Source organism: Antechinus flavipes, chromosome 1 (assembly GCF_016432865.1).
Source record: "Antechinus flavipes isolate AdamAnt ecotype Samford, QLD, Australia chromosome 1, AdamAnt_v2, whole genome shotgun sequence".
Taxonomy (NCBI): Eukaryota; Metazoa; Chordata; class Mammalia; order Dasyuromorphia; family Dasyuridae; genus Antechinus; species Antechinus flavipes.
Window position 1 is genome coordinate 264,529,628 of NC_067398.1, and position 13,558 is coordinate 264,543,185.

At 34.1% G+C, this 13,558-nt stretch overlaps 1 protein-coding gene across 1 annotated transcript in view; it reads left to right on the top strand.

Moving 5' to 3' along the window:
* GPR139 (G protein-coupled receptor 139) overlaps positions 1-4,346 on the top strand; it is a 56,919-nt gene extending 52,573 nt beyond the window's left edge. The window contains exon 2 of the mRNA XM_052001620.1: positions 489-4,346. Within this exon, the coding sequence (XP_051857580.1) occupies positions 489-1,423 (935 nt within the window). The 3' untranslated portion in view covers positions 1,424-4,346. The remainder of the gene's footprint in view (positions 1-488) is intronic.
* Positions 4,347-13,558: the final 9,212 nt, after the last annotated feature.

Consider the following 13,558-nt stretch of genomic DNA (forward strand, 5'->3'; position numbering starts at 1 on the left):
ATTTACCCACACTTATTCAGAGAGCTATTGACTAAAGAAACAGATACAAAAGGATGAAGTAGAATTTGAAAACAAACCTGAAAATCATGTTTCTTAGAATCCTAATTCTAGAATCTCCAATTAAGAATCAATCAAAAAATCAATAAACATTTATTAAGCACCTCCTGTGTATCGTATATTCTTCCAAGTGATAGGAATATAAAAAGAGGCAAAAGATTTTCCCTGTCCTCAAGAAGCTTATAGTCTAATGGGGGAAGGAAATCTCAAGAGTTCCTTCAATCTCCATGTCACCTAACAGGACCAATTTAAATTATTGTTGTCTATAAAGTAGTAAAATGTATACTACCGTTTAAAAAGAATTTGAGCCTTTGTCTCCACTTTGTTGTGGTTGCCATTGCATAAACCCATGAGATGTGGGTTTGGGGATTGATGTTAACCAAAAAGTCATATGTGCTTTTTAACAAAATTAATTTCTCTTTTCTCTGCAGCCAACATCCTAACTGTGATTATCCTGTCCCAGCTAGTGGCACGGAGACAGAAGTCATCCTATAACTATCTCTTAGCCCTTGCTGCTGCTGACATCATGGTCCTCTTCTTCATTGTGTTTGTAGATTTTTTGCTGGAAGATTTTATCTTAAACAAGCAGATTCCTCATGTCCCAGACAAAATCATAGAAGTTCTGGAATTTTCTTCCATCCACACTTCCATTTGGATTACTGTCCCATTAACTATTGACAGGTATATTGCAGTCTGCCATCCACTCAAATACCACACTGTCTCCTATCCAGCTCGCACTCGAAAAGTCATTGTAAGTGTTTACATTACCTGCTTTCTGACGAGCATCCCGTATTACTGGTGGCCCAATATATGGATTGAAGACTATATCAGCACTTCTATGCACCATGTCCTCATCTGGGTTCACTGCTTCACCGTGTACCTGGTGCCCTGCTCCATTTTTTTCATCTTGAATTCTATCATTGTATACAAACTTAGGCGAAAAAGTAATTTCAGACTCCGTGGCTACTCCACAGGAAAAACCACAGCTATCCTGTTCACCATCACCTCCATTTTTGCCACACTTTGGGCTCCCAGAATCATAATGATCCTATATCACCTTTATGTGTCACCTATCCACAATAGCTGGTTGGTCCATATTATATCAGACATTGCCAACATGCTGGCCCTGTTGAACACTGCAATCAACTTCTTCCTCTATTGTTTTATCAGCAAGCGATTCCGTACCATGGCAGCTGGAACACTCAAAGCTTTCTTTAAGTGTCAAAAGCAGCCTGTCCAATTCTATACCAATCATAACTTCTCAATAACCAGTAGTCCCTGGATTTCACCAGCTAATTCCCACTGTATCAAAATGCTGGTTTATCAATATGATAAAAATGGGAAGCCTATAAAAGTATCCCCATGATCAGAGAGCTATTTCCACTTCTGCTCCATTTAGTGGGGCTCTAAGATCTTCACATTATACTTGCTGAAATTTCTCTTCTCAAGTGTAGCAATCAGATTCCATGTCTCCATAGCCTGAAAGACTATCAAATTGTTAGAATGAATGCATATTAGGCTGGTAGAAAAGGAAGAGAAGCATGATTATTTTTGGCAAGTCATGTTAAGAGCAAAAGTCCCTGCCAATTTGATACCTCTAGGGAGGGCAGGAGTACTCTGCTCTTGGGTTGGTATGGACCAATGGCATAATAAAATTGTACATGGTCATGTCTCAGCACTCTGTGTGGTCACTGGGAATAATTCATTTTTTAACACACCCAAGACCCAGTAGTGCTTAATTGATACTACATTCTTTATTCAAAGAGCTTAGGTAATCTCTTCATCATGCTATTCCTAGCTCCTAAGATTGAATGTTTCTGCATTTTGTAAGATGTTGTTTGCATTTTGCGCACTTACTAAAAAGAGGTTTTTTGACTTAACATATCCCCACTCATCAGTCGCTGGTGCTAAAGATGACACTTTGGGAAACAGAAGCATCTTTACCTGTTCTTCCCACTCCTGATAGGCTCTGTTGGAAAACGCTCTGGACTGAAATACTTTCTGTTTATATATCCTGGGCAACCAAGAAGCATCCTACAAACTAATTTTATGTATAGGTTTTTTTAAAATATTATCCAAGACAAAGGATCTTCTAGAAAGTAAAAGAAAAAGGAAGATTTTTTGAGCCTAAAATAACAAAAGCAGCAGCAGCATTGCAATTGGTTTTCACTAGATTTTCCAGAGGCCCATGAGTTTGGGGAATTATATATAGACATATTACTCTAATGGGTTTTTTCATCTAAAAGACTTGTCACGGTTTTTTTTATCTTCAAAAATCCTAAATAAACCTTTTAAGTGTAGAATTCCAAGCTTGATCTTTATGGAAGCCATGTAGCAATGAAAATGAGGTCCATAGTTCTTCTTGTACAGATATTCTCTGATTTGTTTTTGTTTTTGTTTTTGAGGCAAAATTTTAAAAATGGGCCAAACATTTTTGGTTCAATTGTGAGAGTCCTCCAAGTTTTAGACAAGGACAAAATCAATCCTCCCTGACAATTCATATGTACAATCAGTTTTCCTAAATAGTAAACAGAAGTGAACATAACAGGGAAGCACACCTGCATTACTATATTGGACTCCCATTGTCTAGTAGGCTTAGTTCTGGTTTAATGCTGAACCATTAAAATGATGATAATCTATTTCCTTCCATATTCCCAATAAGCACAAATACTTGTGTGCCCATGAATCAAGTTTTTCATGTGATATCCTATAAACATACATATACACATTCATAAACATATATATATAGTTGATTTGAGTTTGTCCATTTCAAGGAAGGAAATCCATTCAAGAAATCTCTTTTTCAATAGCTCACCACCCTCTAACTAAAGTTATAGGACTGAAAATCATCTTGTTTTAGGAGGACTTCAAGTGGATACTTCCAAAATGACTCTGAAAATTCAAAATGGGATGCTTTTATGATAACTCTTGTTTCCTTGAGAATCTAGTAAGACTCTCATTAGAACAAATTATCTTAATGATCTGTTTTAATTCAATTTAGATCCCAAAGTAGAGCATATTGTGTATTCATTTGAACAGGATTTGCAATAAATGAATGGGAAACCATCACTCCATTGCAGTTAGTCACAACTCCCCTATGCTGCCCAAATTCCAGGGAGTGGCTTTATTTTACTGTTTCAGTCTTTGTGATCCTACCTGTTCCCTAGTAACCCCTTAAATGAGTGCTTTCTTGTGGATTATATTTACCAAAGTGTATCAACACATAATAAGTCTATTTATTTTTTAAATGTTTAGTGACAAGGAATGCTAGTTTTATGTGAATGAGTTCAAGTGCAATATCTATAAAGATTAAGTGATTCATTTTTGTGAATGTATTTCTCATGGAAGATAATATTTATATGAATCTCATTGTTCTATATTAATCACATATAAACTTGAATGTTAGGTTTGGGTTCTTTTTAAAGACTGAGCATAAAGAATGTTATCCATGTGCTCCCAATTTATTATATTTTAATAGAGATTCTACTGACTAGTAGTGTCATTGATTTTCCTTTGGATTAGGTTTTATATTTCTATAAATAATATTTAAAAGAGATATGATTTTTTGAAATCATTCCATTGAGTTCTTATTCTTCTGATTAGAATTCACATGAATGTCCTTATGTGTCTCTTGAACAATTTTGTTCTGTGTCTCTTATGTGTATCTCTTGAACAATTTTGCTTCAGAGAAATTGAGGGCTTTAACTTATTATTAATAATGATAAAAACAAACAAATAAGGATAATAAACACTTTGAAGACTTTTATTTCAGGCCAGTTTGGGAACAAAGACTTGATTCAAGAAATCTGCCATGTAGGAGCCTCTGTCCATGGTATTAAAGCTGTGGTCTAACTTTTAATCTGTGAGGCTCCTTGGAAAGACTGCTAATGAGCCAAACTCTTGCTATATGATTTGGACTTCCTGTTGGGAATACAATGAAGTTAAGTGAGCACATACTGTATTTTCACTGAACCACTTGAGAACCAGAATGTCTTGGAAGGGGGCAAGGAATGGAAAAGCAAGGAGGAAAGAGAAGATAATAAAGAAAAATCAATTTACAGGAGGACTGAATGTTTTTGTCAATAAAATGTGTTTGGAAAAAAGTGACTATATACTTAGTTTGAGGGGACAGTTGGGAATGTCTGAAGTGATTAAGTAAATTAAATTGAATTTTGCGTATTACAAGCCTAAGAATGAGAAGTTTATTTAAATTGTAAATGTTCATATTTTCTTAAGTAGATACTATATTGTGTTTGGCAAACTTGTTTGTATGAATAATAAATTCGGATCTGGTGCAAACTTTGTTTTCATGTTTGTGGCTATTGAGGGTATTTATGTAAGCCAATGAAAAACTAAAATGATAAACCTGAGTTGTACATTTTGCCTGTTCAAGGCAACAGACATCCATTATTAATTTACTACATCCAAGGTACTATACAAGGTGCACTTAGCACAATGCCTGACAAATAATAGTGCTTAATAAATACTTACCAACTGACTGGGAATACAAAAACAAAACTGAGAAATCATGGAGAAGGTCTTATATAGTGATAAGAGAACTGAATTCAAATTTGGAGGATGTAGGGTCAAATCCCAAGTCTACCATTTGTTATGTGTTTGACATTGGAAAAGTATTTTAGCTTCAGTTTTCCTTTCTATGAAAGAAGGAGTTTGATTATGGACTTCCATAATCCCACCTCCAGGTCTCTGATCTGTGATAATTTCCTGCCTTCTACTAGCGGGATGCAAAATATGCATATTTCAGCAAATAAAAAGAAATTAAAAGAAGAAGACAACCCTGTCTTATTTTATACATTTCACTAATTATAGGAAGGAAGCATGAGTTTCATCTATTCTGTGACCAAAAGATATAGCTATAGATATAGATATTTCCCCTTCAGATAGATTTGAAGGAAAGGGTACCAATCTACCTTTAAGCATAAAAAATAAAATATATAGAAAATAAAACCAGGCAACTCTATTACTGAAAAGTCCATTATTTATCAACAATCTTTCTTATATGTGTAAAGTCATACATTAATATAACCATTATGATACAACAATACATAATAATCAGAATGATGAAAGACAGAATGATATAGTGGAAGTAGCTTTGCACTTCAAATCCTCATCCTGCTACTTACTTCCTGTGTGACTTTGGGCAATCTTCCCTTCTCTTTGGCCTTGATTTTTTGTTTATAAAATAACAGAGTTTGCATTAGGTGGTCTTATCCTTATAGTTTTAAGTCACATAATAATCCTGAAGCTTTGCAAAAATCTGTATCAAAAAAGATAAAATAATGTTCATTATAATAATAGTCTTAGTGTTTAATGTATTTTGTGAACTTTAAATCCTTCAATTATAGTTGATACATATATGATGCATAAGATCACTTTCTATTAACACAATACTGAATGAACTAGGAGACCCCATTACCTAACTTGCTAAAGAACAGAACATTGATTATTTTCAGAAATTCTGGCTGCTTATCCTCCAGACTCCATGTTACTTCACTCAAATGGCCACTCATACTGACAATTATACACCTAGTCTCAATCTATTTCTATATCAATTCTTGAGAAATAAAAATTACAAGGCATATATGTTGAAGAAAATTACTGAAAGGCTATATTATAGCTTCAAAGTAATGCTTATGGGTTTGGATTTAGCCTTCTAATTTTCCTACCAATGCAGGGAGGCAGAATAAAAAGCAGTTTATGGAAGCCAAACTGTTAAATAATAATCCTTTTATTAGTGCATTCAGCTAAATGTGATGGTTCAGCCATTATGGCAATATGCAATTAATCCCTTGTATTTGCCAGACACAACAAGGTGGTTAAGAGGCTTGTGTCTACTGGGATAAATAGACATTGTGACTTTCCTGGGTTTATTGGGAGAATGTGTCATTGTCTTGCCAGGAAAGAGAGATGAAAGAAATTCTATGATTAAAAGGAGGAGAATAAAGCTATAGGAGAAACAAACTCATCATCAACATTCTACAATTAAAGTCACCATGTCACTAGAATATTGTTATCTACTAAGTGGTCATTGAATATTCTCTATTACCACTGAAAATAAAACATGAGAAAATAGGCTTAAATTATAACATCTAGGTATCAAAGTTATATGTATTTTATACTTTGAAAGAGTCATGATTTCAGAAGTATAGATATTCTCTTCATTTGCAAAGATCCTATTTTGGAAGATAGACAACTCTTTTATCAGCAGAGCCAGAACTGGCAATTCTGGTACCTATGACAAGCCCTATAAGAAGTACCTGGCATGAGCAAGATAAATGGCATTATTCTGTGAATGCTTTAAGTCAAAATTTGAAGGAGAAAAGACACCTTGAACATGTTGGAGTTTGAGATCACAATATATCCCATAAGTGAGACAATTAAAGATCCATGGTGGGTACTTTTGATCATCAAATCAGTATCTAGGATGTATCAATAATGTTTGATATTTAGAATAACAAAATCTTCTAACTGATAGACCATAGGTTTTATTTTCATATGCCATGATCCTATATTATCAAACGACTTAACATATCAGCTATAAATCAACAAGAGCAGACAGAAGTTTAAGTGATTGTAGCTAAAATGATACAAATCTAACTTTCAGGGCATTGATACCTAAAGAGTCCTTACAGTATTCCCCCTCTGCCTTTCAGTACTATTGCTTTCTAGCTGTTGTACAACTAAAACCTTAAAATAGGTTTGATTTAATCCACTTTTGCTTCAGTTCTCCAGTGAACAGACTTCTGTCCATGGTCCTGAAATCATTTTAAATGTTTTAGTTTCATTGCTTTCATAATTGTGACGCGTTTCAGGTAAAATCTGATATTTGAAAATACATGTACACATAAATGAAATAGGGAGCATTATTTGTTTTTACAAAATTATTACTGATTTTATAATATCTTTTTATAGTGAGATTCATTTTTAAAAAGTAAGCACTGCCAATGTACTTAAAATATCCAGCAAATTTAAGCAACCTTTATTGAATTGAATTTATAGAATATTGATTTAATTTATTAAAATTTTGTTTTGTAAAAAGAGGATTGGATTAAGAGTCAGGAGATATTGTCTTCTGTCCTAGCTTTACTATTAAATAGTTGTACAGCCTTCAGGATATCACAATACATCCAAGCAATGGGGGATTTGGAGTCAGAGTATATAGAAAGCCTGGTTTGCCTTCAAATTCCATTAAAAGCTTCAAAATACACTAAAAAGTCCTAGCATTACAGCTGGGAAATGCTATCTGAACTATAGCATTCATGGTTATATGACATGATGTAGGATGTTAGCCATCTTCAATTGCTATTAAGCAGTGAGAGTCTTTATATCTATATCTATCTATCTATCTATCTATATGTGTGTGTGTATATATATATATATATATATATATATATAGCTATAAATTGGGAAGAAAAAAAACTTGGATCAATAAAGTTTAGTATAAAGAGAAGGAGGTGAAAACTGTTTTTGTTGGGATTTTGTTTTTACAATCTGGAGAATCATATAAAAGTTTCTATTAAGATCATTTACAAAAAGCAATACAGTATACATGGAAATTGATGGTATAGTGGTAAAAGTTCTGGAACTTGAGTAGAGGACCTGCATTTAAATCCTAGCTCTGTGAACCTTGAATATTTAGTCTCTAAATCTCAGTCTCATCATGTGCACAATGAAGCTATTGGACAAAATGGACTCTAAAGTCCTTGTTAGCTCTAAAACTTCTCTGGTTCTATTTCTTCATCTGCAAGGTGAGAAGTTTGGACTAAATGATTTTTTACATACCTTCCAACTCTAAAATTCTATCAATCTAAATACAACTTATTTGTTGTGGAAAATGTCTACACCATTAAAATAGCTTGATTTTAACTTAGATTTTTCTAGTTCCTGGGACAGTGGTTATCAATAATTTGAGCACCTTTAGCAATATTTACTTTTCTAAGTTAACAAAATTCATACAAAATATTCAATTTGGAATGTAGCACTTCAAAGCTGAGCTCAAACTTATTTTTGAAAAGAGAACTTGCTAAGGAAGTTACAACTAATAATGCAGAAAGAATTAATTATATGTGAATAAACTTCTTAATTATTTTTGAAGGATTAATCTAAATACAATGAATATTTTGGTCTATTTTTTAGATCAGGGATTTGTAGAGCCCTTTTGTAGTGATATTTTTTTGGACTTCTTAAAATACACTAAATTTATTTTTCAAGTATTTTGTAATTTAGATGTTTTACTAATTCAGGATGGCCTTCCCACAATGAATCCAAATTTGTGACATTCTATTGTATATTTCTGATTCTCTCTATCTCACTCCTATCTTTTCAATAATTAGTAATTCTACAAATATAGTTATTGAATCTCACAAACCACCAAAAGACAGTTAGATGGAATGTATTGTTACCATAGCTACAGCAATGAAAGGTCCTTTCTAGATGTATCATTGAGATTGTCTTCAAGCAAAGTCTATTTGAAATCCCTCAGTCACATAGAGTTCTAGTGAGTATTTCCCAGACTATTATTAATAAGGACATAGCTACTTTTTGGAACAATGATTCCCAAGTCTGGCTTGGTAATAAACTCAGGCTGTTTTTGATTATTTTAAGGAGTGTCATACAACTCTCAAAAATTCTAAAACCATTTTAATTGACTTTAATTAAATATATATGTGTGCCATATAACACTTATTATATTAAAAATAAAATAATTTTAAAGTGGCACAGGTCCCAAAAAGTTGGATGGAAACCACTATTCTGAGAACATTCAATCCAATTATTAACAAAAGCTCTCCAAAGAAATCATATGTCATATATACAATTAGGTTTTATCTAAAGCATGACAAATACAGAATCCAAAACCATTTTGTGAATACAAAACCATTTTGTGCAGTGTCTTGGAATAGGGTCTAGAAGTGCCTACTGTGTTCCAGGCACTGTGCTAAATATTGGGAATAAAAATAAAGGCAAAACCAGTTTCTGTCCCATAGGAATTCGCATTCTAATTAGCTAGGAAAGATCCTATATATACATAAATAAGTATATGCAAAATTCTTCCAGAATAAATAGAAAGTAACCTTAAAGGGGAAGGCTCTAACAGCTCAAGGGACTGGGAAATTCTACTGACAAAGCAGAAGGTGTTGATATAAGTCTTGAAAAGCTGAAACCGCTTCCAAGGATATGAAAGTCACTGTTGGAAGGAAATGACTTGGCCATGAAATGTTTCAGCTGTTTCCACCTCCTAGACAGCATAAATACTGAAATAGGCAAGAGAGAAGAGAGCATTATATGTCATTTATTCCCTGTACCTAGCAGCCTCACTGGAGTGCAGCCAAACATTAAGGATTGAGAGTAAAGGAGAAAAACTATAAATCTTCCTGCTGTCCATTCTCTATATCTAATATCATGAGATATGTCATGCCATATTATATTATTCTTTTCTACCAAATAGTTTTCCTCTAATACCTTAACACTGAAAACCACTTCAACAGTCAGTGTGTAGAGATAGGAAGCTATATCAAATCAATTACTAATCCCATTAGGACAGTGATTACTTATTTAAGTGGTGATGAGAAAATGGAATCAATTTTAGTAGTGTGTGAGAAGACTAGCCCTCATCATATCAAGTGTGACTCCAGGATTTTTAGAAAAAAACAGAGAAATATGTTCCTTGGTAAGAAAGAAGGGTTTATTACTATGAATTGATCTCATAAAAAAACCTGTTGAAATATCTGGCTTCTAAGAGACAAAGATTAAAATCAACACAAATGAGTCAACACTGACAAGTCAATTCATTTCTCTTAGATATGAGATCTTATGGTTGTCCATCTATATACCCAGTTTCTTCCAAAGTCACATTATCTCTGGTCCTAGTTTACATTGCCCATAAAGTAAAATTCCCTTTCTGCCACCTTCCTGACTAAATCAAATTTGAAATGATGGTTCTGGAACCATGTCTTACTTTTCTCAATGACCCAATGTGCAGGATGCTGCTTCCAATATCCAAAGAAAACTCAACTCATTCACCTTTTTATACTTCAGCAACACAACATGTAATCTAATCCCAACAGTCCATTCTTTCTCTTATTTTTAAAGATCTTTAGAAAAGATGATTCCACAATCAGCTGTCTAACCTTCTTCACTCTCAGGAAATTCTTTCTTATATCTAATCTAAAATTCCCTGCACAAAATACAGTCCTATTTGTTTTTATTCTTTCCTTTGAGTTAAAAAGCCCCTAGTTAACATTCTCTATTTCAAAGTCATTTATCAGAATTGTTATTTATCAGAAATATTATTGTCATTATCAGAATCTTGAGAAGTAGGAAATAGGGCACACAGAGTTAGAACCTTGGATTTTTATGTTAGGGATTGGCACTAGTGGGAAAATAGAATATGGAGCCATGAATTATCCTATTACGAGTGGCTTGCAATTTTCCTATTTAATCTGGCAAAGAAAATAAAAGGAAAAGAGTTGTAAAATCAGAGCCTGTGAGATGATCAAGTGTAATGTATGGGAAAGAAGAATGGGATAAAAAGAACACTAGATCTGGAGTGAAGAGATCAGGAGACCAGGGTTTGAAGCCCATTTTTTCCTACTACTTCATGAGGCATTAAATCTTTCTGACCCCCATTTGCTGATGTAAAAAGGAGACTGTTGAACAAAAGTCCATTGTAGCTCTAAATTCTACAAATGAGGCATTCATAGGAACAACTTGTCAATGAACATCATTGGATCTTGGGAAAAAATATTTAATAAACAACATAGAGACCTTTGGCAATAGAATCAATAATAGCTAACTATCTTGACCTGAGATTGTTTAGTTATGCTCAGAGGCAAAAAGGAAGACTTGATTGCCCTTGGAAGTCTCCTGATGTATGATCCTATAAAAATTTCCAGGCAGTGGAGAGAGGAGGAAGGATTAAGTACTCAAAGAGGCTTAGGGACTGACACTTACCTATGACTGAACTGATGATGATTCAAGTTGAAATTGAGAAATCACGTGAGAACTTCAGTGAAGCAATGTCTGTGGTAACAGAGACCAAATTGCTTAACTTAAGCCAATGCTGTCATTATTCCTTCACTTTCATCAGCCTTCAGCTTATTCAAAAGAGGACTGCTCAATGAACTAAATGCCTACTGTCATTGACTTTTGCCTGTTGATTTGAGGTGTAAAGAAAACTCACTCAAAGGGTCAGAGTGAGACCTTGTGATAATAAGACCTTTCCCCTGTGCAGCATTATTGGATCCCAAAGATGTATTTTTTTCTTCCTGGAGTATGGAGATATATTTAAAAAAATAAATAAGTTCTCTGGCCTTAAAATCCCTTGGCAGACATTTAAGTTAAGTTCATTTTCACTTCAGAAGAGGTTATTAGGAGTCTATGACATCTTTGCAGATTCCAAAGAATCTTAGCTCCTTTCTTTGCTTCTCTATCCCCCTAACATGATTCTGTTTCTTTCTTCTAAGTGATCAATGTATCATGAGTTAACAATTAATTCTACAAACTTGTCTTAATTCATAAGTTTATTATGAATGCAAGAAGATAAAAAAAATCTGACCCAAGTTAAGAGAAGATAGTGCAGTGGATAGAGTACCAGCCCTCGAGTCAGGAGGACCTGAATTCAAATTTGACCTCAGACACTTAGCACTCATTGACTGTGTGTTCTTGGGCAAGTCACTTAACTCTAAATTGCCTTTCAAAAAAATTAAGAAAAAAGCCACCAGTTTTAATAGATTTAGTACCATTATAGGGAACAATCCAATATCTTTGGACAAATTCCAAGGGAAATTAGTTTCATAAGGCTATAATAAATATAATAATAAATAAAGAACAGATTTTCACACTTTCACTGAGCTCAGTGAAAATCAGAGGCCTGAAAAGAAAACGCCCTAGTTCTCATTGGTTTGGAGAAGTTTCCAGGGGAAAAAATAAAGACAGTGAAAGTGATGCTAGACCAGAGCAGTAACCTGTTCAAGGTTTTTATGTTGCTCTCTTCCAGCCTGGGTAGAGCCCAGAGCTCAGAGACCACCACTATTCTAATCAGGACAATAGACATTCTTAACACAGGGGATACTGCTATTCCAGAAAAGGGATGGTCCAAAGACTGCTACCTCCTAGAATACTTAAAGTAGCAAGTATTTTTTGGTGAAACCAGCTTGGATTATTCCTGGTGCTCTCCTAGGAGTGAAGAACCTCTCCATACTTCTCTGCCATTATCTGCTTTCTGCTTTTATTCATCCAAACAATTAGGCAAAAAAAGGTAAAAGTCACTAGTTTTCTCATTCCCTTCAGATCTAGACAAAGTGGCTAATATTTTTTAAATGGTTTCTTTTGATGTAGCTTTTTGGATTTCTTATATATTTGAAACATTAAAAACATATAGCTATCAAAGCTTTGTTGATGTTCAATTGTTTCAGTCATGTCCAACTCTTTGTGACCCTATTTGGGGTTTTCTTGGCAAAAATATTAGAGTGGTTTGCCATTCCCTTGTCCAGCTCATTTTACAGATGAGAAAATTGAGGCAAACAGACTAAGTGACTTGCAAAGAATCTCACAGTTAATGCATGTTTAAGGCCAAAACTGATTCAGGAACATAAGTCTTCCTGACTTCAGGCCCAGCACTCCATCAACTGTAGTAGCTAGTTCTATTTTCCTGAATTCACATATGGAGATTGGAAAGCAGGGGTAGAAAATCCAAAAGGGGGGAAATATAAAGTATTACATGTTTGTAAACACGATTTGGATTTTGACATTTACAAACTGTCTAGAGTTTCAGAGCCATATGTTTACTAGATGTGAGTTTATTAATTTGTTGTATTAACTGTACAGAAAAAGAGAGATCTATAGATCTATCGCCAGGAAGATACCTCTAGTAAACTTGATCTGGCACAGTAGGAATACAGAACACAGGGTAAAAAATGATACCTGTTGAGGTTCACTCATGCAGGCATCATTTTTTCCCCTTTCCTTTGGAAGACAATACATGCAAAGCTGGAAAGGGAAGCCACATTTGAGGAAGATGATCTTTTGTTTAACCTGAAGATCCCTTAGATTTCTAGGAAGATAGATGATCTCTAGGCATTTACCTCCAACATTACCATTTTTGTAATTCTGTTTGGTAAATCAAAAATCATAAGGTTTTATATCCTGCTTTATATCACTGAATGAATTTTGTCTTTTATTTCTTAAACACTACATATTTAAGAAGACATGGCTTGTGGCAGTTAGATGTATAAGTGGATAGAGCACTGGCCTTGAAGTCAGGAAAATCTGAATTCAAATGTGATCTCAGACACCTAATATTTCCTGAGTGACCCTGGTCAAATCATTTAATCTTAATTACTTCACACACACAAAAAGACATGGCTTTTTAGGGAAATGTTCAATTAGTAGAGAATTTTACCCCTCCAAAGAACAATGTGTCGATATTTATATCAGAATAGAGACTAAGATTGAGATTTCTTTGACATAGGAAATTCCAAAA